A 25,638-nucleotide genomic window follows, 5' to 3' on the forward strand; every position below is an offset into this window, starting at 1 on the left:
CTTCGTGCAAACAATATAAACTCTTTAAAGCAGTGAAACGCAACACTGAGGTGTTGTGCACGGGTTGAGAGTATTCGAGTGAGAACTGTTGAGGTCTACATAAATTGGGCTGCTGAGCACGAGGTCGCGGGATCGAATCCCGGCCACGGCGGCCCCATTTCGATGGGGGCGAAATGCGAACATACGCGTGTGCTTATATTTAGGTGCACGTTAAGGAACCCCAGGTGGTCGAAATTTCCGGAGTCCTCCACTACGGCATGCCTCATAATCAGAAAGTGGTTTTGGCGTGTAAAACCCCATAATTTTTTTTTTGGTTTACTTAAAAGCTGTTGTGAGAGAGAATATTACTTGTGAGACAGTTCTGGCCTCATACGAATGAGCTTGCTATCAATTGATAGAAATAGCTCATATTGAAAATATTTGCTTCTATGTGGATCTCCTTTTTATTCGTATGTTAGAATGTTCAAGTCGACTCGCAATGGATTTTACCCTTTCCTTTTTCAAAGGTACTTTATTTGCTATGCATTTCACTAACCCCTTCCTTCTGTTTTCTTTACGCTACTCCTTACTATTAAAACTGGATTAAGTAGTTTTTTCTTTTGTTTTTAAGATACTTACTAGAGAGTGACAGCATTGGGTGACATAGTGTCAGCCCGTCTTAGAATAAAACAAAGCTCTCTGTCACTCAGGGAATTTTACAAAGCCACTCAGAGAAAACCTGGAAAACTCATGGAATTTGGAAATGTCAACTTGGTAGACACCCTGGTCTGAACACCATGTATTTAGAACCTCATATAACCAAGTGTTTTATACATGACTTAAATATTATATAACGAAATTTCACTGCCACCGTGAAGGAATACCGAGACAATGAAAACTTTCGTGCACGCGGATGGTGAAATAGTTGAATTGCATGCAGTTGCTTGTGAACGCACATCTCAGATCGTGCACCACACAACTAAGAGCTACCACAGAAGTGGAGCAGCGTCATGTTCCGTAGTAAGTCCAAGTGCGATAATATATTATCGCACCCCGCGCGCTGTATGCTTTGGGTGCCAGTGAAAGCGTGCGAGGGTGAGCAGAGAAGTACAGTGGCTTGATGAACTCCACCTTCTCACGTTATCAAGGGGAAAGAGGGAGACGAGGCACATACGCAGCCTGTTTTATAGGTAATCTGCTGCGTCTATAAAGAGTGTGGGTGTGCTGAGATGGCTTGGCATCATATGCACTCGCCTTCCTGCGCATTTATCACTGCATCTTGCGCAATGTCGGGTTTCAGAGGCTCATTAAAGTGTCAAAGTGGTGATTTGGGCAAGTTGGTTATGCATTGCAAAATGGTTTTCGTGCTGGAAGCGAGAGGCAGACGAAGCATACACTCACCACTGCTTGCGCTTTTCACAATAGCGTTGTTGCACTGCAGGGCACACTATCGACTGTGGAGGCGGAGTGGTTGCTGTGGCCGGCTTTGCTTCAAACGGCCATTTTCAGATATCATGAACACTGCTTTAAACCGTATCGTTTGTCGCCGATTCTCAAATTCAACAAAGTAAATGTTTTTCTGATTCACAATTGCTTTTTCTGACTGCCCGATAATGAAAAAAATTTTGCTGCCCGCTTCATGCCAGGAAAATCTATCGGCAGCTGTACTTATTTGCGTAAAAGGTTGAATTTTATTATAAAGAAATTTCAATATACTGAAGCGAATTATCAACTTTGTTATATCGAGGTTTAACTGTATTATGTACGAACAATACTAAAATTGTAGCACGAGCAGTTGCGCTAAGGTGTACAGTTAGGTTAGGTGGGACATTGCCAGCAGGTCAACAAAGTTGGAGAAAGTGAGAAATGGTACACATTCATTGGGCTCTGGTTTCCATCATGTTTCCATTTCCTTCTGTTAGTAGTCTTTAAACATCATTATTAAACTTTAATGTTGCATCTACAGTTAAACTTCGATGTAACAAAGTCAGTAAAATTGGCAATTTGCTTCGTTGTGTCAAAATTTCGTTATATTGAAATTCAACCTTTTATGCAAGTAAGTACAGTCGCCGATCAATTTTTCTTACACTGACACGGGCAAATTATTGGGCAATCGAAATAAGCATATTTGAATCGGAAAACAATTCATTTTAATCGATTTGGTAGTCGGTGACGAATAATACGGCTTCACACCATGTCGACGATATGTTCACATAGGTGGTTTGAATTATTAGGTGAAGACAGCCAAGCTTTTGCTTACACTCCTCCCTCGCGGCTGATAGCGTCGCCCGCACTGGGACGATGCTATCAGGAAAAGCGCCAGCAGCGGGTAGCGAATGCTTCGTCTGCCTCTCGTGTTAACGAGTGACCGAAACTCAAGATTGTGCAACCTTCAATACTAAACGTGCAGGAGTACATCTTACATGATGCCATGCTGTCTCCACACATCCGCTCCTTCCATACATGGCAAATCACCTCTAAAGCAGGGTGTGCTCAGCCGCGCTTAGAGCCATGCGCAGCCACGGACGAGAAGCGCGCCAGAAATCGAGGTGAACGCCATCTTACTCCCAACTCCTCCCCTTCATGCGCGCTTGATTGCATTACCGCGGGCTCTCCCCCTCCCTCTTCCCCTTTGCTAATGCGGGAAGACGCCACTCGTGAAGCCACAATCTTTCGTCTCGCGCTCCCACGTTTTCACTTGCACCTAAAGCAAACGGTGCGCGGGGCACAATAAGATTAAATTTGGCCACGGTGGCCACATTTCGGTGGGCGCAAAATGCGAAAACACCTGTGTACTAGCTTAAATTTAGGTGCATGTTGAAGAAGCCCAGGTGGTCCAAGTTTCCAGAATGGTCCACTGCAGTGTGCCTCATAATCAGATTGTTGTTTTGGCGCGTAAAACCACATAATTTAGTAATAGTAAGTTAATAATGATCCATTTTAGAATATTCCTTCCTGACTCTAGCCTGTTCTCTTGGTTGATTGAAGTCAAGTGTGTTCCTGATTCTATTGGAAATTATCTTGGTGAATATTTTATACAATACTGGAAACTCGCTAATGGGCCTATAATTCTCAATTCTTTAATGTGAAGATACAATTCAGAGAAAGATCTGTAATGGTGGCCATTCTGCGAGGCAAGCTGAACCATTCACATATGAATATTCTCGCTGTGAGGAACTTGCAAACATGGTAGTGTCAGATTATTTGCTTTGAACTCTGTTTTTGTAATCAGTTGTTGTGCACAAGCTTGACTATGCAACTGTTGTGAACAGCTCAAACAGGCCCTAGGTCCCAGATGGCCGAGGCAGCTGCACAGAGTCGTCTGCTGTGGCTGCTTCTGCTTCCACTTCTGCTGGGTGCAGCTGCGGTCATTGTGCTGGCTGCCTTCTGGGTGCGGCGTCGGACCTGGATGGCACGCAACAAGCTTTTCATCCTGGGCTCACCCCCGCCAGTGTGCCGCAAGCCTCAGATGAACCCGGGCCCTCCTGGTCAGTCAGTGCTTAAAAGGCAGCTTGCATGCTGGCGATGTCTGGCGCATGCGCCGGCTGTGTCTGTGCATGGCAGTAAGCGCGACTGAGCGCATATGCAGCCGCGCACCCTGCTTTAGAGGTAATCTGCTGCGTGTGCAAAGAGTGGGCATGCCGAGATGGTGTAGCATCATGTGAGCTGTCTTGCCGTCCATTTAGTATTGGATGTTGCGTAATCTTGAGTTTTGGTGACTCATTAAAGTGAGAGGCAGTTGAAGCATGCACTCCCCACTTCTGGCGCTTTTCATGATAGTGTCGTCCCAGTGCGGGCGACACTATCAGCCATGGAGGCGAAGTGCATGCAAAAGCGTGGCTGGCTTCACTTAATTCGTACCGCCGATGTGAAGACATTGTTGACGCGGCATGAAACAATATCATCCGTTGCCGACTCCCAAATTCACCAAAATGAATTGTTTTCTCTTTAAAACTTGCTTTTTTCAATTGCTCGATAATTCGGAAAATTCTGTGGCCCCTTTCTGTGCCAGAAAAATCTATTGGTGACTACTTATTTGCATAAAAGGTTGAATTTCAACAGAATAAAGCAATAGCAAAGCAAATTGCCGATTTTACCTACTTCGTTATATCGATGTTTAAATTTATAAAGTTAAACCTCATTTGATTAAGGCTTAGGTTGGGGCTAGTTGGAATATGCGGAGTCCCACCCGTGTGCTTGGGACAAAGGAACAACAACACAGTAGTGCAAACAATCACAAGGGCATTTATTGCACCTTTCATACACTAATGCCTGCTATCATATTGACCGCAAATAAAGACAGGGACAGAGGGAGAGAACACATAAACAGCATGGGCGGTAACTTTCAACTTTTTTATCTGCAGTCAATATGATATGCAGTAAACACCAACTAGGTCAATGTGAAGTTCTTCTAACGCCTGCTAGCCAAGTTGCTATCTAGAGAACATGCCGATGGGCGTGCAACAAATCTAGGAAGTTTGGCTCACCGCAACCGAATGGCGAGTGAATATGTTTGCCCCATGCTGGACACCAACGCATCATGTTCATCTATTCCGGCATCCTAGAGACCTCACGAGATGGTCTCGCAGATCGGTGCACGTGCGGGACGTCCACGCCCGACTGTCGCACCCGACTAACCCCGCTGTCAGGCAGCGCCAGCAGCGCAACACTCGCACTATCTCTCGTAATAGCGCATCTATCAACTGTTTAATAAAACAAATAGGGGGCGTATCTTGTGGGCAACAACGCTATGCACGAAGAGTGATGCACAAACTGACCTTGACACGTGCAGCCCATCTATTAGTACCTCTCTTAAAGAACTGATTAAGCCAAATTCTAAGTTGTATGCATGCTCCAAGTTTTTTTCCTGGTTTCCTAGGATAGGTTGTCCACGAGTGCGATTTACGGTGAAATTAGGCATAAGCCGTCTATTCCTGGAAGCATGCTATAGGCTTCTGTAACTGTCCTTCTAAGCATGTTTTTGCTGCTTACTAAAACTGCTGGGGCCTCTTATTGAGGCACCTGCCCATCTGTCTAATGTAGAGTGCTCCACAAGACAGGGAGGCCCTGTATACCACCCCTACGTTTTAGTCAACGAATTTATTTACAATAGGACACCACATTCTGCTACTTCAAGGTCTCTATCATTGGTCTCCATGTTCACTTTTTTACACATACCTGTCGTCTTCCTTGGCATTGAAAATACTACCTGCACATCATACTGGAAAGCCACATCTTTTAACCTGTGCGCTACCGTGTGTATGTTAGGCAAAACAACTACAGTAGCCGATGGATTTCTTGGACTCCAAAAATTCAAACTTGTTGGATATTCCGGAGTTCATAAATGCACCGTCAGGGTTTCCATAGAGCTAATGCATTCTCACGACTGACTTTTCGAATGAGTTTGGGTGCCGAATTTCAATTTTCCGGACTAAATTGCCCGTTCCGAGCCACGCTACCTGATCTTGGAGACCGCCATGTTGGATTTTACGCTGGCTTGGCCAGGCTTGGTTTGAATAGCCCGCTCTATAGCCTTCAAGATTGGGACGCACACATGATCCCCACGTATCGGAGGCTATGCCTGCTCTTTCTTGGCCGACAAAACACCCCAGGCGACAGCACTTCTTTCTTCATTTTTTATTTCAGTCAGCACTATTGCCATAGTCACTTAACACTGGATCAGTCTTTTTCTTTCTTTCCTCTTTAAGTTTCGGTTGCTATTTTGCACGGGATGTCCAGAGAGTCATTGTGTCTCGGAGACATTGCGCCTTTGTGTGTTTTTGTGCAGCTTCGGATCTGCGTGATCGGCATGCGTGTTTGTGCAGCTTCACATTTGTGTGATCGGTACCACCTCCTGTGCCTTCATGAGAGCCAAGTGGTGCGAAGAAACGTCACTTGTTTCTTCGATCTCTATGGAGATCTTCGCCAACAGAGATCGCCAATGGAGGGATGCTCTTGTCAACTGTATACGGAGAAGATGTCACTCTTGCGCAAATCTAAACAAATCTGATTGCCTTGACACGATGCCCTGCCCTCGAAGGCAGGGCATTATTAGGGATTTTCTCAAGCTGCTCTAAGCCTTATAAATTTCATTTTTCTGACCGATTTTTCAGACTATTTTTCGGTTCCTGCAAGGTCCAGAAAATCGGTCGGCTGCTGTATTGGTTGCTTGCGGTTTCCCTTGATTGCCTTCAGGCAACTTTCCGCCACTGCCACTATAACTGTTGCTGGAAATCCACTCCTTCCCAAGTGCTCTACTTGCAGCTCCAGGCTCTTGCTTGTTGTTGCCCTTAATGTGCGCCCTCTATTTGGTTTCACAAACAGTCGATAGATGCGCTTTGTATGTGCAGTTCACATCCCTGTGGTTCAACTTTGCAGCACTGCTTTTTAAAAGCAAGTAAACCTCAATACCGTTAAGTCTCGATATAAAAAAAATTGAGGGGACTGTGGCAATTTGTTCTTTATTCTGAAAGGTCGTTATAGTGAAAGCCATAAAATTAAGAATTTTGCCCATCAACCCATCGGTCGTCACCGTATGAGCTGTCCATGAAAACGTCGCTGTTGGCTCTTGGCCCATGCTGTTGCTATTTTCCATAAATTCTAACTATACGTGTAGGGCACCGCCTGTAGAGATGCTACTGATAGCCACCTAGCGAGCGTTTCCAAAACTGCGCTCAGGAGCAGTTTTGCTCCCGAGCACAGGATGGCTGAAGTTTGCAGCTGTCATTTCTCCTTTGTTCGGATGCCAGACTGCTTCTTCTGCTGTGACAGCAGCAGAAAAGAAGCTGGCATCTATGGGAGCGGAGGTGAACATGATGTTACCAGTGTTTGCGACAGGTCCACATACATGCCAGGTGCGTTCCGCAGACAAACGCAATGAACCCCATTTGAGCTGATAGCTGCTTGGTTTTATTAAGTAATGCGATGTCTCGAACATTCTTTTAAATTCTGCCCTTGATGTAATACTGCTTCTGTACCTCAGTAATTGGCACACGTCGTAAGTGCAGACTTAAATCTCAAACAAATCTGCATGGTGCGATGTCTGCTCATGTCGAAGTGATCGTTAATTCGCCTCAAAAAGAGTAATTGCTAATATATTGATTGCAATGCATACACTATTCAACGAAGTCACCAAACGCATAGGTGAGCAAAAGCGCAAGTTAGCGCTGTACTTCTGATGCAATTCCACTGCATGCACCACATTTTGATAGCTTTTTGCTAGATTTACCAGCCATACAGGCTCCAAGTACAGGGTTGAAATGAGTCAAAACTTCGTTAAATCACGAAAAGAAATGCACAGTTTTCAATCAAACTAAGATCAGGAAATAAAAATAGTTTTTTACATTGTGGCTTTCATTACATCGAGGTCCGTTATATTGAGGTTTTACTGTAGTTACAGCAGACTTACGTTAATTTGGCTCTGCTTAATTCAATTTTTGGGTTAATTCAATCCAGACCGAAGCTCCTGGCTGGTACCAAGGCTTATTTATGGGCCTAAACTTTCATTACTAAAATCCTGAAATTAGCCTTTGCCAGATAATTCAAACATGGCCGGTCAGCACACGCTCGCCTCGCCCCACTTGTGGCTCCACCGGTGGCTACAGTAGCGCAGCGTCTGTTTCGGTGGTGCTTAGGGTACTTGCAATTGGATCAAGCGCCCATCTGTCCAGTTAGGACTGACTCGCCTTGATTCATGGGTATGTCTCACCTCCAAACTTTCAACAGAACAATAGTTGGTTACTTTTGATTTCTTTTAAAAACATGCTGACATAAAAGCACTAAATGAAGAAACAAGATGGAAACACAAGTCGACAGGGCAAAGCACGACTAACTGTTTTTTTTTTCGTAGGTTTGTCAAATTTATAGGGGTAATGATAGACTGTTGGATCTGGAGGACAATCCCAATTGCTGTCCCCCAGATTTATGGACCTTGCCGTTGGGTGCGGGAGTTGGCCGAGGTTGAGGAGGACTTTGAGATGAAAACTGGAGGTTTATTTACATTATTTACAGTGAGAGTACAAAGAAATGAAGTCATAAAGTCATTACGGGCTGGCAGCAACTTAGACACTGCGGCCCGTGGCAAGAAGCTCGAAAGAGATGAATGAAGGAATGCTCTCTTGCTGCTCACAGTCTCTGGCTTTTAACCCCTTCTGTGTCTCGAAGTCACGTCACGTTCGGCTAATCGGTGAGCCCGCTCAGGTGACACCATTTTCGACCAATCGGCGAGCCCGCTCAGGTGTCGTCATTTTCAGCTAGTGGTAGGCCCCCGTGCGATTGTGTCACACCCGGCGCAGAGGGTCGCTCCTTGGGCCCCAATTGTCCGAGGGCGTACTTCTCTCTGCGGTATTGGCTTCCCGGCTTGCAAGCGCCGTCACAATAGGCGGATTGGGGCGACGTTTCAGTGCTGCAAAGCAGCTTTGCTCGGGACCTGCGTTACCTGGAACCGTGCCAGGCTCCCGCTACACTTTCGGGAAGAGTCAAGCAGTGAATAGCTCCACCTGCGGCGCACGAGGTGGGGGACGCCAACTCGTTTGCACGTGCCGCGCTTTGGGAACGGGGTAGATGTGCTTCTGTGCTCCTTAATTAGCTGTGGCGCGATTCAATGTGGTCTGGTGAATTCGAAGGAGGCTCAAGAAAAGGTCCTGCATCCAACAGCTCCTCCTCGCCCCGGAAGTTCGGAATGGTCGGTGAAATCAATTCGCTGGCCATGAGGAACGCTGAAAGAACCTGCAGGGTACTGGAGTCGAGCCTCGTTTGACGAACTTCGGTATCCTGGGCCCTGGAAAACGTACGTCAAACAAACAAAACAACACAGCGCTGCGCCACGTGTAAGCGCAGGCTCTTCACCCCTGACTCGCCAGGCTATTACTGAGTCAAAATGAACCCTGATCATTTATTTCCCCAATTTTTACAAAGCAGTTCCAACCACCTTTCTAAACTGTTATCCATTTCTCTCCGAATGCCGACAAGGCCAGAGTGACATTGTTGCAAAACAAAGGGCCGTTGTCATTGCAAACAAAAAATGAAAACAGCCGAACATAACGTAAGTGGCCTAACTACACGAACAGCATGTTTCCAACCTATCGCAGTGGCGTACTTATCGTACGTATTGGGGCCACTGAACAGTCCGGTCAACTCTACAAGTACATAATCGCAAGCGTGCTAGCTTTGTGGTCCCTATTCCGAACACGTACTTGCGTTGTAGGCAAACGTTTCATCACGCTAACTTCCGTTTCTTTCTCTAGTCCATACTGGACACGTACTTTAAATGACAACTAAACTTGCGCTACTTACGGACTCCACAGAACCCTTAAACAAATGCATCTTCTAATGACTACTTCCATGCACGCCAACTAGAGAAGTCAGAGCATGGCCGCCCTCAACACACACGAGCAACCCAGTCATAAACCTTCTGCTTCCCTCCGTCTGCACAGGACGCGCTAATGGCAATAAGAACGCTTCTCAGTGCAAATTATGCACTTGCTGAAAACCTACATGCTTAAGCTTAGAAAATTCAAAAGCACTTAAAAAAAGGAAGGTTAAATAACACACATGCGCTTTACCATAGGCCTCTCATAGATAACCTTGACACTCAGGTTACTCATACACACAAAAAAAAAAGAAGTCTACTATCTACTCATTAACTACATGTTTACTTAAAACGCATCTTTCCAATCTCAGAGCTTCTCGAACAAAACCCGAAGCTCATACCTTACGTAAATATTCAAAGAAATTCTAGTCTCAAATTGCGAAAAGTTTCAAAATGCTCAAAAATAAAACAAAATAACGCATTTTACTTCTACGGAAGCTCTTTTGGCCTCCCGTTCCAAATGTTTACAACTGACTCATACTTTTGAGCCGTACTCGAGGTGGTCGCAGTTCCAAAGCTATTCCAGCTACCGAGGAACAACAAAAGGGCTGACTCACTATCAGCTCCTCCGAGTCGTTACAGTCTCCTGCCAATTTGCGTCCTGGCACCACGCGTTCATTACGATCTCGGCTGACCACGTCACGACTCCGTACCACCTTATCTCGTCTTGCCACCCTGCGCTCCTTTGGTCTACACGCTGAACTTCGAAAAGAACGACGGACCGACAAGGAACATAACTGACCCGTGCCCTTTGTCCGCGTCCGTGCAGAACATACTTCTCGGTCTCCTTTTGACCGGTGGCTCGAACGTGTTTGATGCGTCAGCATCGTCAACGACGACCGCACCTTTCTTTTCCTCGCACCCGGCCTTTTCACGCCTGTTGCCGACTTTGGCTGCACTACCTTATTTACCGCCTTTCGGTCTTTACGGCGCTTCTTTCTGCGGCACTTTTTCCTCGCACTCACTTTCATGCCGTCCTCTGGCGCCTTGTGCTGGCTGGTACACATCTCGTCGGCCTGGATCGTTCTCTTACCCGCACAGTCCGAATGATCCTTAACTAAATCATCCCTCTCTTGGCTACCTAGACTGGCGGAGAGCTGCACCGATCCCTGAACAATGCAGTTGTCTTCTCTTGAGCTACGCAGCTCGCAATCCTGAGAGCTGCCCTCAACTGCATCGTCCAGCTGGCACTGCACTTCGGCACGCAGATCCAACTCGACATGGGTGCTCGCGTCTGTCGGGTACCTCGCTAACGACCTCGATACCATGAGATGCGACGCACACGCGCGGTAACTGTGCCAATTTGTTCGCAGCTGGCCTAGCTGTCTCTACAGTCCTCTGTTGGCACAGCACCTCGTCGCTCTCACTCTGGCCTTTAATGGCCTCTGTTGCCACTAAGGCATCGTTAGTGGCTAGTCCTTTCCGTCCACCTATGAATGTGCAGCCAATCTCACAGGCACTACTCTTCTCGTTGGCTTTTGGCGAAAATCCGCTCGATACTTCCTCATTCTTTTGCTCTGTACTGTCTGCAGAATTTTCAGACAGGCGTTGTCTTTGTTCCTTTAACTGCTGAAAATATTGTATCTGTTTTTCGAATGCTGCCTTCTCTTTCTCGTACTTTTGCTTACGCTCACGTCCTTGACGCTCACTCTTAATCTTAAGTTCTTGGCACTCACACTTACGTTCACGACGCTCACGCTCCCGTGGTTCTTGTATCACCTCCCAAGCAATCTTAATGCTTTTATCATCATTGCCACTATCTTGAATTGCCTTTATGATAGCTGGCTTTTTCATCTGTTTGTCTGCCTCAACTCCCAAATCGTTGCACACCAACAACAAGTCTAACCTCATCAACCTTCCAAGATCCATGGCAGCTGCCCCGACTGGTGGTTAGAACTGTTTTCCTTAATTAATTTGTGCAAACACACAATATGCAACAAATTCCCGATTCCTAGAACTATCAAAATAAACACAACATTTGAAGTCTGGCGAATCAAAAGGAAAAAAACCACACGCTCACTTACGGTTGCAGCACCCTGCCATCTGGTTCATCGGTCCGCTGTTCCCGGTTCCTCAGGACTCTCTGGGTCGAAGGCTTGCTCTTCTTCGCTGTTCCCAGTTCTTCAGGACTACTTTGGACGAAGGTTCTCTCTTCTTCGTTGTTCCAAGTTCCTCGGGACTCCTTTTGGACGAAGGCTCTTTTTCGCTATTCCGGGTTCCTCAGGATTTCACTCGACGAAGGTTCATCCATAGCGCTGCCACCAGTTGTTGGATCTCTTTGGATGAAGGTTCATCCCTAGCGCTGCCACCAGTTGTTGAATCTGGAGGACAATCCCAATGTCTGTCCCCCAGATTTTTGGAGCTTGCCGTTGGGTGCGGGAGTTGGCCTAGGTTGAGGAGGACTTTGAGATGAAAACTGGAGGTTTATTTGCATTACTTACCGTGAGAGTACAAAGAAATTAACAGTCATAAAGTCATTACGGGCTGGCAGCAACTCGGACGCTGCGGCCCGTGGCAAGAAGCTCGAAAGAGATGAATGAAGGAATGCTCTCTTGCTGCTCCCGGTCTCTGGCTTTTAACCACCTTCGGTGTCTCGAAGTCACATCACGTTCGGCTAATCGGCGAGCCCGTTTAGGTGACGACATTTTCGGCCAGTCAGCGAGCCCGCTCAGGTGTCGTCATTTTCGGCCAGTGGTAGGCGCCCGTGCGATTGTGTCACACCCAGCGCAGAGGGTCACTCCTTGGGCCCCAATTGTCCGAGGGCTTACTTCTCTCTGCGGTATTGCCTTCCCGGCTAGCAAGCGCCGTCACAATAGGCGGATGGGGGCGACGTTTCAGTGCTGCAAAGCAGCTTTGCTTGGGACCTGCGTTACCTGGAACCGTGCCAGGCTCCCGCTACACTTTCGGGAAGAGTCAAGCAGTGAATAGCTCCACCTGCGGCGCACAAGGTGGGGGACGCCAGCTCGTTTGCACGTGCTGCGGTTCGGGAATGGGGTAGATGTGCTTCTGCGCTCCTTAATTAGCTGTGGCGCGATTCGATGTGGTCTGGTGAACTCGAAGGAGGCTCAGGAAAAGGTCCCGTATCTAACAAGGCAAGAAATGTATAGACCATCACGCACCCCTACCCCATATTCTTCTACACTCCAGCAATGAAAGCAATTTCCATATGCAACAAACAGGTAGATGGTGCACTCACACATTTCTCTGCTCCCACTCCAGCCATGACTGTGGATTTTGAATTTTTATTTTGTTTCGTTGTCTTTTATTCACTGTAAGACTTTTGTTTAGGAATTCCCCGGTGCACATGCACATTGATTACTGTGTGTAGCTAGGTTTCCGGAGTGAGTTACTTCCTTATAATTGTTGTTACGCTCACTTGCGATTGCTTTTATGCCCATAAAAACTATTGTAAACAGGTAACTTACTCCGGGAACCTAGCTATGCACCGTAATGAATGCTCATGCACACTGGAGTCTTCCAGAACAAGAATCTTACAGTGAATAAAAGACGATAAGGAAAGACTAGTTTTTGAATGCACAGAAAAGTGTGCGAGTTCACCATCTGCCTGCTTGTCGCATGCGGAAATTCATTTGATTGCCAGAGTGCAGAACAACGATATGGTGTAGGGGTGCGTGATGTTCCTTCGATTTGGTGCCTGTGATGTACCCATATAAATTTGACGAATGTATGAAAAATGAACATTTGTCAATCGTGCTTTGTCCTGCCAACTTGTGTGTTTCCATCTTGTTTCTTCTTGTAGCGCTTTTATGTCAGCCTGTTGTTAAAAGTAATCCAAACTTTCAGCCAGTGCTCGTGCTCTGTTGTCCTTCCTTAGTCTCTAGTCTGTTTCATTCGTGCTGTAAGTAAACATTCAATTGTATCGACTCACCCAAGTAGCTGTGGTTTGTCAGTTGTGACACCTGACTTAATGAAAACATGCATCACATTGACTGTGCTTTTCGTGCCAACCATGCAGTGGTGAAGGTGGTGTACTCACGTGACAGTGAGCCCCACGTGGCAGCGGTGACCCAGCTGTGTGAACTGCTCCGGGGGGAGCTGGGCGTGCGGGTCGAGTGGGACGAGGTGGCGGTCGGTCATGCGCACGTCACGCATGACTGGGCCATGGCCATGGCACAGCTGCCATGCCCTCACTTCAATCCTTCTGCCATGGCGACCGCCACTTCCCCCGTGAAGATGCTGGTGCTCGAATCGGATGGCGCACTGCTCAAGCACCAGGCCTACCGACGGCACAAGGTGCGTTTAACAAGCGGCTCTTTCTTTCCACTCATCGGTGGAGGTTGACTGCAATGATGAAACTTCAATTTGGCTAAGCTGGTTATAAATGAGGTATAGTAAAACCTGAATATTTTTATTTCGGTTTATTTGAAAATCCATTATTTTGTAGAATTCGTGCAGTTCCATAATGTGCAGTACGAGGTATACCGGATAACTTGAAAAGCTTGCATGCATCCCCCCCTCTGGATAATTCATAGTTTCCGGTTGTGGATCCTGAGACCGGCACGCTGCTACGTGCTTACGACTTCACATGTCTCGGAAATATGTCAGAAATATGGCAGTGATGACATGTTTCCTGCTTCTGCGATTGCTTTCAGCGAGAAATTTAATTTGTGTCCTAATTGCAGCGGCGACAGCTCTCCGAGTCCAATTTTGAACGCCATGCGTTTATGTACTGCAAGTGCCTGAAGCAATCAGAGTGAGTTGATAGCAAGAATGGCACACCATCGACTGAGCAAGTGCTAGGTTCTGCTATGTCGATGCTGATGAGCCGTACTGCTATGCGAAGTGCTTGCATTGTGTGGCTGCGCAGTTTAGTTATGTGTTTTTGCCTCCTACAAGAGAGCGAGTCAGAGCATCATCATCGGGAATAAATGTGCCACCTTTGCTTTTCCATTTCTGGTTTTTCTTGTGCAGGTATCATACCAGCTGCATAACACGTGTTGTCACGTTTGCTCTATTGCTGGTGTGTTGTGTGTGTACAATTCTCGACCACCTGAAAAACCGTGGCCACATGCATGTTTCTGTTAGTTTACGATGATGGCAACCGACTGTCAGACTATGCTGACTACTTGAACTTCCTGGAGACATTATATGTTTACGTGGAGGACAAAGTCGCCGAAAATGTGCCAGTAAAGACAATGGCAGGGACTCTTTAGCCCTGGTTATCATGCTCCTGAACATTGTCTGCAGCTTTATTGAGTGTAAAGGCGGTGGCTGTGATATGCTGCAAAGGATTAATGGGCTAGACATCTTGACCCTTGGCACAGCGAACTACCATTCTAAGCAGTCCCACATCCATGATTACCGTAAAATTCCGAACAAGCGCCCCCCACCACCCCCCTCCCTGCTTCGCGCCCTTATCATGCACTGTGCCCAGGCAACACTGGCCTGCCACATCCAGTTCACAGTTCACAAAAAGTAGTTTCCGTGGCTTTCTTATTTTTTATTTTTTTATTTTTTGTAGTTAGCGTCCCCGTTAGCGACACGGCAACTCGCCGCACGCAGTTTGCTGTTCCCTTACAGCTGGCCGACAGCGGTCTCGCTGGCAAATGGAAAGGTGTGCTTGTCACATAGTACTGTGTGACACATCCATATAACACATAGCTAAACTGCACAGCCACAGAATGCAAGCACTTCGCATAGTAGTACGGCTCATCAGCACCGACATAGCAGAACCTAGCGCTTGCTCAGTCGATGGTGTGCCATTCTTGCTATCTAGTCACATTGATTGCTTCAGGCACTTGCAGTACATAAGCGCATGACGTTCAAGATGGGACTCGGATGATGGCTACTACTTGAACTTTCTGGAGACATTATATGCTTACGTGGAGGACAAAGTCGCCGACAGTGTGCCAGTAGACGATGGCAGGCCATCATGATGGTGGCCTGCCATCTTACTTTAGATGATGCCATCATGATGGTAGCCATCATCGTAAAATGTGGCCGTGGTTTTTCAGGTGGTCGAGAATTGTACACACACAACACACCAGCAATGGAGAAAACGTGACAACACATGCTATGCAGCTGGTATGGTATTTGCACAAGAAAAACCAGAAATGGAAAAGCAAAGGTGGCACATTTATTCCCGATGATGATGCTCTGACTCGCTCTCTTGTAGTAGGCAAAAACACATATGGATACTGTGGCACGGCGACGTGGCTAAGCAACGACAGAGAAGTGGTCACAGCTATGCTCTGGTGTCCCGGCAGCCTCACTACCGCCGATCGCTCGCCACTGATATTGTCACTAGGCCTTTTTCGGTTCACTTTAAATCTGCAGTGGATGGCGCTTTTGAACGAACAGCCGACACTCCCCAGCAGCAATGTTTTCTTACTGTTGTTGCTGCTTTACCCTCTCCTTGCAATAATTTAACACAAAGAAGAAAACATGCCGATTTTTACAGCGATGTCAGCTGCTATGCGAGCACTACCGAGCCGCGGTTCGCTATCCGCCGTCAGCAGCCATGCACTGCAGCCAAGCTTGTATCGGAACTCCCATTAGTGCTTATCATGTTTGAGCTTGGACTTCAAGCGAAATACTGCGAACTTCCTTTTTCCGACTGACTCTGAAGAGTCATTTGATGATTTTGACAGTGATGATCAGCGCTAACAAATCATTGGTTTAGTAAAGTTCATGTTAAATAAAATCTTAAATCAATGCCCACTGCATTTTCTTCTTCTGGCAAGAAAATTTTGTCGCTGCCATCTTGAATAGCCCCTCCCTACCCCCAATTTGCCGGTAATTATGACTTGCTTAGGAGGGGGGGGATGCGTTTGCTTGGGATTTTACAGTACTTAAAGTAGTTATGCTATATAGAAAATAAATGTTACATGCTTCTGTTGTGCAGCTTGCCCTTCTATTTTTGAGTTCTACTTTTCTGTTCATGAAATTAAAAAATCTGCCTAATTTGAAGATGTTTCGCGATCTGGCAGACTTGGAGTTTACAAGGTTTTACTGCATATACCACTGCAGCCATCGTGGCAAAGCTGCAGGGCTATCTAATTTTGGTATTAGCAGCTGATGATGTGTGGACGTAGCAGTTAGTGGATCTTACGCAAGTGCCAGCATATCGCCACCTAGATTAGAGGGAACTCTGGTGCTGAGATCACCGTGGGAATGATGGTTAGTACATGGATTTGTCTGATCTTCGTGCTTGTGGATTTTATTCTGCCTTCATTGTACTAAAATTCAAAGGAATCTATACTTGTATGAATGCAGAGGACGTTATGAACATGCATAATTGCTACTAATTGCACTTCTTCAACCTGTAGAGGTGGCCAAGCTTCTCAACGCACTCATTTACCGTATTTACTCGAATCTAGGCCGACCCCGTTCATAAGCCGACCCCGATCATAAGCCGACCCCCTAAAGTCCGAAGCCAGCAACAAGAAAATCTATTACCTCGAATGTAGGCCGAACAAAAAAGCGAGGACAGCGTTCACAAATTACAGCATTTATTGAATCTGAATGTGCAGAGCTCATTCAACGTCGTTGTCACTGCTAGACTCGTCGCTGTGTTCCTTGTCACTGTCACCTTCAAACAGTGCACTATCTTCGGTACCGTCAAGCGCATTAGATCATCATCATCGTCAGCCTGGTTACGCCCACTGCAGGGCAAAGGCCTCTCCCATACTTCTCCAACTACCCCGGTCATGTACTAATTGTGGCCATGTTGTCCCTGCAAACTTCTTAACCTCATCCGCCCACCTAACTTTCTGCCGCCCCCTGCTACGCTTCCCTTCTCTTGGGATCCAGTCCGTAACCCATAATGACCATCAGTTATCTTCCCTCCTCATTACATGTCCTGCCCATGCCCATTTCTTTTTCTTGATTTCAGCTAAGATGCCATTAACTCGTGTTTGCTCCCTCAGCCAATCTGCTCTTTTCTTATCCCTTAACGTTACAGCTATCATTCTTCTTTCCATAGCTTGTTGCGTCGTCCTCAATTTAAGTAGAACCCTTTTCGTAAGCCTCCAGGTTTTTGCCCCGTACGTGAGTACTGGTAAGACAGAGCTGTTATACACTTTTCTCTTGAGGGATAATGGCAACCTGCTGTTCATGATCTGAGAATGCCTGCCAAACGCACCCCAGCCCATTCTTATTCTTCTGATTATTTCAGTCTCATGATCTGGATCTGCGGTCACTACCTGTCCTAAGTAGATGTATTCTCTTACCACTTCCAGTGGCTCTCTACCTATCGTAAATTGATGTTCTCTTCCGAGACTGTTAAATATTACAAAAAGCACATAAAAAAAGAGCACATTAGAAATGCTCCAGTTTTTAAAGGCGCGCACAATCAAAGTACCTGGGATGTCGTCCCACACTGCAGCTACCCAGCCTGCCAGCAGTGATAGCTATGCACGTTTGATGCGGCCCGTTGCCGTTAGCATGTGGTCTTCTTCAGTCAACCAGTCCGTGTAATATTTCCGCAGACGATCCTTGAAAGGTTTGTTGATGCAGACATCAAGTGGCTGCAACTGGCCCGTCATGCCGCCCGGTATGACAGCGAGGTCGTGTTCGCTTGGGCAAGTGCAGCCTTCACGTTGTCGGTCAAGTGCCCACGATAAGAGTTGACGACAAGGAGCGAGTTCTTTGTCAAAAGGGCTCCTGGACGCTGTCGCCACGCAATCTCAACCCACTCTTCCACCATCGCACCCGTCATCCACCCATTCTCATTTGCCCTCACAATGACATTTCTTGGGAAAGTTTCTCAAGCAGGCAACAGTGTCTTCCTTTTAAATATCATATAAGGTGGGAGTTTATGTCCATCAGCTGTGCAGCACAGCATCACAGTTTCGCGCTGCTTCTCGTAGCCCGCAAAGCGCACCTTCACCTCCTTGGCATCCTTGGTGTACGCCACTGGCATATCAAAATACACAGCCGTCTGGTCAGCGTTGCCGATTTGCCCAAGGTTGTAGCCTGCCGCTTCTCTCTTTCGCAGCACGTAGCGCTGAAAAGCTATCAGCTCTTCTTCTAAATTGCTTGGCAGCTTCTGGGTGATTGAAGTGCGACGTCGGAGGCTGAAGCCGAAGCGCTTCATGAATTTCTGAAGCCAGCCCCGGCTGGCTTTGAAATCCTTTGGCGTTAGGCCTCGCTCCCTCGAAAGTTCCCTAGCTTTCGCTTGGAGCACTTCTGTTGTCACTGGAAGGGCAGCTGCTTCTACGTCGGAACAAAGTCGGCCAACACTGTCTCCACTTCATGGTGACGGCCTTTCTTTGGTCTGCTAAATGCCATCCTTGTTGCGGCACACGCAAAAAGCTGCTGTCGTTGTCCCCTCCAACGACGGACATTTTTCTCGTCGACGCCGAAGTCTCGCCCGGCTCGAAGGTTCGCCGATGCCTCTGCTGCTATCGCAACTTTTTGCTTTAAAGCAGCACTGTAGTGGCATCTCCTGCTTGGTGCCATTGCGATAACACCACACCGCACACCGATACGGCTGACACGACACAGGTCAAAGTGGCGACCTTGCTTGTGTGCAGTTGGTTGTTGGCACGGCTAGTAGCGGTTGCGATACTGACTTTTCTAGATGGGCGCTAGCTACGCACCATGTTTAGCAGTTTCAATGAAAAACTGGCGCATTTCTTAAAATCCTCGAATCTAAGCCGGCCCTAGAGTTCGGAATATGATTATTTGAAGAAAACTATCAGCCTTGATTCAAAGAAATACGGTACCTCCGAGAAATTCATAAGGGTGTCCTATGCCGCTTGTCAGAGCATGCGTCCATGATGTAATGGTTTCCTTCTGTACTAGATGTCTTGTGCTGGAATCCTGCCGTCGGATAATGTTATACGTGTTCATTTGATTATTTATAACACAGTACTTTATTTAATCGGAATCAGGGTATAGACGAGCCATCTGTAAAAATACTGAAATATATCTATAGCGCCTCCACAGCCACCGTAGTCCTCCATAAAGAAATCAGCAAAATCCAAATAAATAAAGGCGTCAGGCAGGGAAATACGACCTCCCATGCTATTCACAGCGTGTTTACAGCAGGTATTCAGTACTTGGATTGGGAAGAATTGGGGATAAGAGTTAATGGAAAATACCTGAGTAACTTGCGATTCACTGATGATATTGCCTTGCTTAGTAACTCAGGGGACAAATTGCAATGCATGCTCACTGACCTGGACAGGCAAAGCAGAAGGGTGGGTCTAAAAATAAAATCTGCAGAAGGCTAAAGTAATGTTTAGCAGCCTCGGAAGAGAACAGCAGTTTACAATATGTAGTGAGGCACTGGAAGTGGTAAGGGAATACATCTACTTAGGGTAGGTAGTGACCCCGGATCCGGATCATGAGACTGAAATAATCAGAAGAATAAGAATGGGCTGGGGTGCGTTTGGCAGGCATTCTCAGATCATGAACAACAGGTTGCCATTATCCCTCAAGAGAAAAGTATATTATAGCTGTGTCTTACGAGTACTCACCTACGGGGCAGAAACCTGGAGGCTTACAAGAAGGATTCTACTTAAATTGAGGACGACTCAATAAGCTATGGAAAGAAGAATGGTGGGTGTAACGTTATGGGATAAGAAGAGACCAGATTGGGTGAGCGAACAAACATGAGTTAACGACATCTTAGTTGAAATCAAGGAAAATAAATGGGCATGGGCCGGACATGTAATGAGGAGGGAAGATAACCGATGGTCATTAAGGGTTACGGACTAGATTCCAAGGGAAGGGAAGCGTAGCAGGGGGCGGCAGAAAGTTAGGTGGACGGACTAGATTAAGAAGTTTTGCAGGAACAACATGGCCACAACTAGCACATGACCGGGTTAATTGGAGAAGTATGGGAGAGGCCTTTGCCCTTCAGTGGGCGTAGCCAGGCTGATGGTGATGATGATGATGACTTTATTTGAAATGATGAGTATGCAAAGTCGCCATGCCATTTGAAGCCATAAGGACAAAGTTTATGCAAATCCACGCGCTACCCATAATTCCAATGCTGGCGGAACCACCCCGTTTGCAGCTCCCGGAGACACTAGCACCAAAGTCGGTTCTAGTAATTCATGTCTAAAGCCTTTGTATTGTATTCTTTACAGTGGTACACTTGTAGGGCTTTTATGAACGTGCGCCTGTTGTCATCATTGACTCTATGTGCAACAACTTCGTCCGGGAATGTACATGCACAGAAAATGCCTGTTTGCGACCTGCTCCGACTGTGGCGGTTGCTTCCGACCACTTAATTTTTGTCGCCAGCAGTGGTCAGATAACTTAGGAATGGTTTTCCGATTACTTTCAGTGCACATTAAGATGTATTCACATACGCTTGGAAAAAAGATGTAAGGGGCCGAGCTATCACTTGCCTGCTGTTATATTCCCAGTGCAGAAAGCAAACTCGCAGTCCTCGCATATTCCACATTTGACTCGGCTGTTATGGAAAGTGAAATCGCTTCAGTATGTCAGTCATGCTTGCGTGGGGAGGACGTAGAGGGGAGGACTTGCATTGGCGGACTCGTGTCGGAGGACTCTGTATCGAAATTCAACATTCAGTGATATTTTGTGCCAGTGTAGGTGTCTGTTGCTGCAAGTGGTGTTTGCTTGGCATTGCTGGCAACTCGCTATCCAGCGGCAGTGGTAGAGTTTCTTGCAGTGGTCTTGCACAAAGGCATGCATGACAAACGGTCGTAGATACAGCAGGTGACGTGGATGAAGCTTGCACATTCTCGTTTCACGCATTCGAGCCTCTGCCGCACAACGGACCATGTCTTCCCTCTGCTCTTGCACATTTTAAGTAAATCGCCTCTTTGCGGACCGTTGCTCGAGTCGTGGCTGATGCCTGCTTGCTCTCGATTCAGAAGGCATCGGAGGATGGCGGCCCACGGTGTGCGACGCACAGACTGCTCGCTGTAAAGGGTCTGTACGAAAACAGTACTGCCTTCGTGGTATTCGTATGCTTTACTGCATATGGGCTGTTTCACATGTACGACTCTGGCAAAAAAAAAAAAAAAATCGTTGCTGCCGCACACGTCACTGACCTTCGCTGCCAGCTTTCACGTGCGTTGGCGACAACGCGATTTCCACGAGAGAGGTGTCCAATATTGAACCCAGCTCTCAATCTTTTCACGCCTCAGTTGTTACAATAAAACAACACGGAAACCAGTAATCTGTTTTGATGTTGTTGCTTATTTGAAAATAGAATGAGTAGTATGCTTTAGGGTCATTAATAGTGTTCTACGTTTACGATTACCGAGTGCACCCTCTTTACGGAGATGCCAGCACAACGCATCGTAAAATAGACGTCAACACAAAAGCCCAATTTCCACGGAGCTTACTGTTGGCCTCTCCAAAATTGTGCCGATCTCTGTGATTGTGTGACCAATTTGGCGGAACCTAGTTGCAGAGAGCTGCAACTATTGACAGCACTCGCAGATCGACAGAAATTGCTTGGTTGCCGAGTGAAAATTGCGCCGTGTGAAACAACTTTAACAGTAAAGCTGACTTAAGAAAACTGGCAGCCATTGTGCAACACATTAGAATAATTGAGGTCATACTGCTGGATTCACACGAACAAGAAAGACAACAGGTTGTGGGCAAAATATTGACAGATTTAATTTCAAGAGAGCATGGCTACTTATACCGACAGAACGAGTAGAAATCATCGCACGCGCAAACCAACATTTTCCAGCTGCGCACTTTCTTTTCTGCTCAGAGTAATTGGATCGCATGTTTTCTCGTTTAGTACGGTTTTTCCTCAAGTTTTTTCCCGAAATGTATGAATGAGGTTCTACTGTATGTACCTTGCACTGTCTGCATATGAGGTTTACGGGCCATTGGATTTGAGAAAAATCTGTATACGTCGTGTACTCTCATAATGAATGCACTCGCATAATAAGTGCACCCCAAACTTTGCTCTTGCAAATGTGGGTTTTTGTTTTTTCGTCGCACGTTAACTACACCCCCAACTTTGCTTGTGTGCAGTGCCATGATAAAGTGGTCGTGCTGCAGTTTTTTGGAGAGACCTATTGCTCTCACTTGCGTGTAAAGCAAGCGCAATTAATCTCGATGTACGTCGCTGTGTTGGAAACATTTAATGAGGATGCCGAGTGAGAAACGGCGAGATCACATAAATGATATTCCACAGCTAGTTTATGTGGGCTGCATATTCGCGCTAGCAGCCGTGGGGGCACACCGGCAGGGGTTCGATGACTGAGAAGCTGGCGAGAAAGCCAGGGCAAGAGAACAGTGCCGGCGAGCATACAGCCTATTCTTAGCGCATGCTTGCCACCAGTGGCAGTGCTCAGGTGACTCGAGAGAAAAAAAAACAAGCAACTGGGCTCTCTGCAACACCAACTTTGCACAGTTTATACTCTAACGTAATAGGAGAGTGTGTACGCAGATGCGTGGCTGGGTGCGGCACACAGGCAAGTCTAAGTGAAGAAGGGGCGGTCAGCACTTTGGTCAGCACAGCCGGGCGTAGCGTTGAATTTGCATACCTGTTGCTCGCTTTGCTGCCTGTCGTTGGTTTTGCTGTGTGCGATGGGTCAAAAGTCTAGTTATAAGCCTGTTACACAACAGAGAGTTTGTCTGCTCACAAAACAGAAACGCTGATCAGGCATCGATAATGACATGCCGATTAGCGGGATGGCCAAGGAAAGAGGCGCACATGCAGTGTGCTTGTCAAAACAATGGGTGCTGAAAAGCAGCGCTTTAACGTGATGCTTGTCATAACGACAGACAGTGGGAAGCGGCTGCGAGAGTGAGCTGTTGTAGAACTACGATAGGGACGAAGCGGCCAGCGACCTGGGCGACAGGTCTCGGGACTCCAGTGCGGAGTGAAGTGCAATAGAAACACTGTTACGGTTTCCAAATAGTAAACGTGTATTTTTATTCCAAAGATAAGTTATCTAATGCATTTTTCAACTCATTACCATCTTACTTTTCAATTTTTGCTGTTGCGAAAAAGTTGCCATAAATTATACCCAGCATATTAAACACGCGCCCTTAACTTTGCTTCCATTTTCTTAGACGAAGAAAGTGCATCGATTATGCAAGTATATATGGCATATATCTGCAGCGAGGGCATGCTGGCTGGTATTCGTACTACTAGTATACAGTTGCCGACTGATTTTTCAGACTCCGAAAATTCGGACATGCTCGATTATTCGGACTGCTTCGTGGCACTGCCATTCTCCCCATAGACCATAATGTATAACGACTGCCGAAAGTTTGGACACCTTGCAACCTCTTGTTTGATTTTTTGGACACTCTTTGAGCCAACTCAATCGATGGCACTTGCCCCCACCCACTCTGATCGGTGCATGGTTTGACTTGCTGAACGCCATTTTTGTTTTGAACTGAGCCTTCTTGCTGCCCCATGAGGTGGCACTACTGCAAATCCCCACACATCATCATCGTTTCTGCCTGGTTCGGTAGAGTGGCCACAGCACTTCCGGTCTCGGCTTAGTAAGCCATGTCAAGGCAATTCAGCAGCTCATTTGTTTCTTTATTCGTACGCAATGCTGCGAGTAGGCCACGTCTTTAGTTTGTGCGACCGGTGTCAGCATGACGGCGCGGTGGTGTTTGTTTTGTGTGCTGTGTCGAGGTTGCGGTGATCCAACGTGGCATGTGGAAACATCGCGTCAAGTGTCTAATGGCGCCGGCAGTGCCTGAGCAGACTGCGCTGTGGAATGCCGGCAAGCGTGGTTTTAAATATACCACATGTCAATGGCGAAAAAGATTGCCATCGTGGAGCAAGTTCAGAGCGATGGGTCTCAAAAGCAGAGTCGCCCGAGAATTTAATATTTCAAAGTAGACGGTCTTGGATGACATGCGAAACAAGATGAAGATTTCTGGCAAAGCAACTAAGTCTTGCTGCAGCTTGGAAAAGAAAAATTTTAGAGACGGCAGCCACCCGAAGCTTGAAGAAGCCCTCCACATGTGGTTGTGTGCTATGGTCACCAAGAAGCGGATTCTTCTGCCTGGAGACCTTCTGAAGCAGAAGGCAGAGACGCTCACTCTCCGGATGAACATTGAGGGCTTATGTTCATTGACAGATGGCTCCGTCTTTTCAAGAAAAGGTATGACCTCGCTTTCAAGAAGTTGTGTGGCAAGAGTGGTGGCGTCGACTGGACCCTTGTTACAAATTATCGCTCGGAGACTCTGGATTCGCTGTTGTGCCAGTTTTCACAAGACAATGTTTTTAACTGCAACGAAACAGCTCTATTCTATAAGATGCTGCCCGATAAGACCCTTTCTGTGTCTGGCGATCCCTGCCACGGCAGGAAGCATATTAAAGAGCGCGTCACCAAAATGGTAGGCAGTATCATGTCAGGGACGGACAATCTTCCGCTTCTTGTGATTGGAAAATCAAGAAGCCCGAGATGTTTCAAGGGAGTGAAGTCGGCAATAAACATGTTTGCGGATGCATGGAAGGCGGTGACCCCTGTCACTCTACAGAATTGGTTTGTCACGCTGGATTTGTTGTAATCGGTGAAGCGGGTGCCGTGGAGGACTAGGATCTGTTGCCTTCTGATCTGCTCCCTACTGACGCCAAAAATGTTCTTCGAGACCTGCGCAGTGGTGGCATTGCGATTCCGGACACTGTCTCATTTAACAGTTTCATAGATGCTGATGGTGCTTTACTGACATGCACAGAATTCGACGACGAGGAGATCATTCGTCAGGTTTCTGCTGCCCCACCGGACGATGACTCAGAGCTGGAAGATGATGCACCATGTGCGCCACTGCTGTCTCACGTGCAGCGTGTACAAGCAGTGACTATGCTTTCAGCCGCCTGTAGTAACCGCACAACCCTCTACGAGATTCAGGCTGATCTGATTGCACGTAAACGGAACAGCGTGCAACAGTGCATTCACGATTTCTTCAAGCCTACTGCCGAGCCCGAATAAGTGTTTGGAAATAAAGGATTTTGCTAAGAGATTTATTAGCAACGGGCGCGAACAGGTAGCCGTCACAAGCGTTCGGCGAAAGACAGCAACCACGAGCTCATGCCGGTAGCGATGGTGCTGTGGCGCAGGCAGGCTACTCTTCTTCGTTACAATCGCCCTCCGCAGAAAAAGGCGCCATCCTGGCGGCTTAAGGCGAAGAGACTACTATTGGGTCGTAGTACGGCTTAATGCGAGAGACGTGGACAAGTTCGCGGCCGCAATGGCGTAGGTCCGTCGATGGCGTGAGGGGCTCTACGATGTAATTGACAGAGGACGTTTGCTCCAGAACGCGGTAGGGTCCTAGGTACTTTGCGACAAGTTTTGAGCACCGTGGCAAAGAAAGAAATGTCGTTAACAGAAACGATGCAACGTCGCGGGCGG

At 47.0% G+C, this 25,638-nt stretch overlaps 1 protein-coding gene across 1 annotated transcript in view; it reads left to right on the forward strand.

The window, feature by feature from the left end:
* Positions 1-25,638, forward strand: part of LOC126529734 (uncharacterized) — a 184,109-nt gene that overhangs the window by 148,237 nt on the left and 10,234 nt on the right. Inside the window, exons 9-10 of the mRNA XM_055069954.2 lie at positions 3,252-3,467; positions 13,326-13,603. Of these exons, the coding sequence (XP_054925929.1) occupies positions 3,252-3,467; positions 13,326-13,603 (494 nt within the window). The remainder of the gene's footprint in view (positions 1-3,251; positions 3,468-13,325; positions 13,604-25,638) is intronic.

The sequence above is a fragment of the Dermacentor andersoni genome, chromosome 9 (genome assembly GCF_023375885.2).
Source record: "Dermacentor andersoni chromosome 9, qqDerAnde1_hic_scaffold, whole genome shotgun sequence".
NCBI lineage: Eukaryota > Metazoa > Arthropoda > Arachnida > Ixodida > Ixodidae > Dermacentor > Dermacentor andersoni.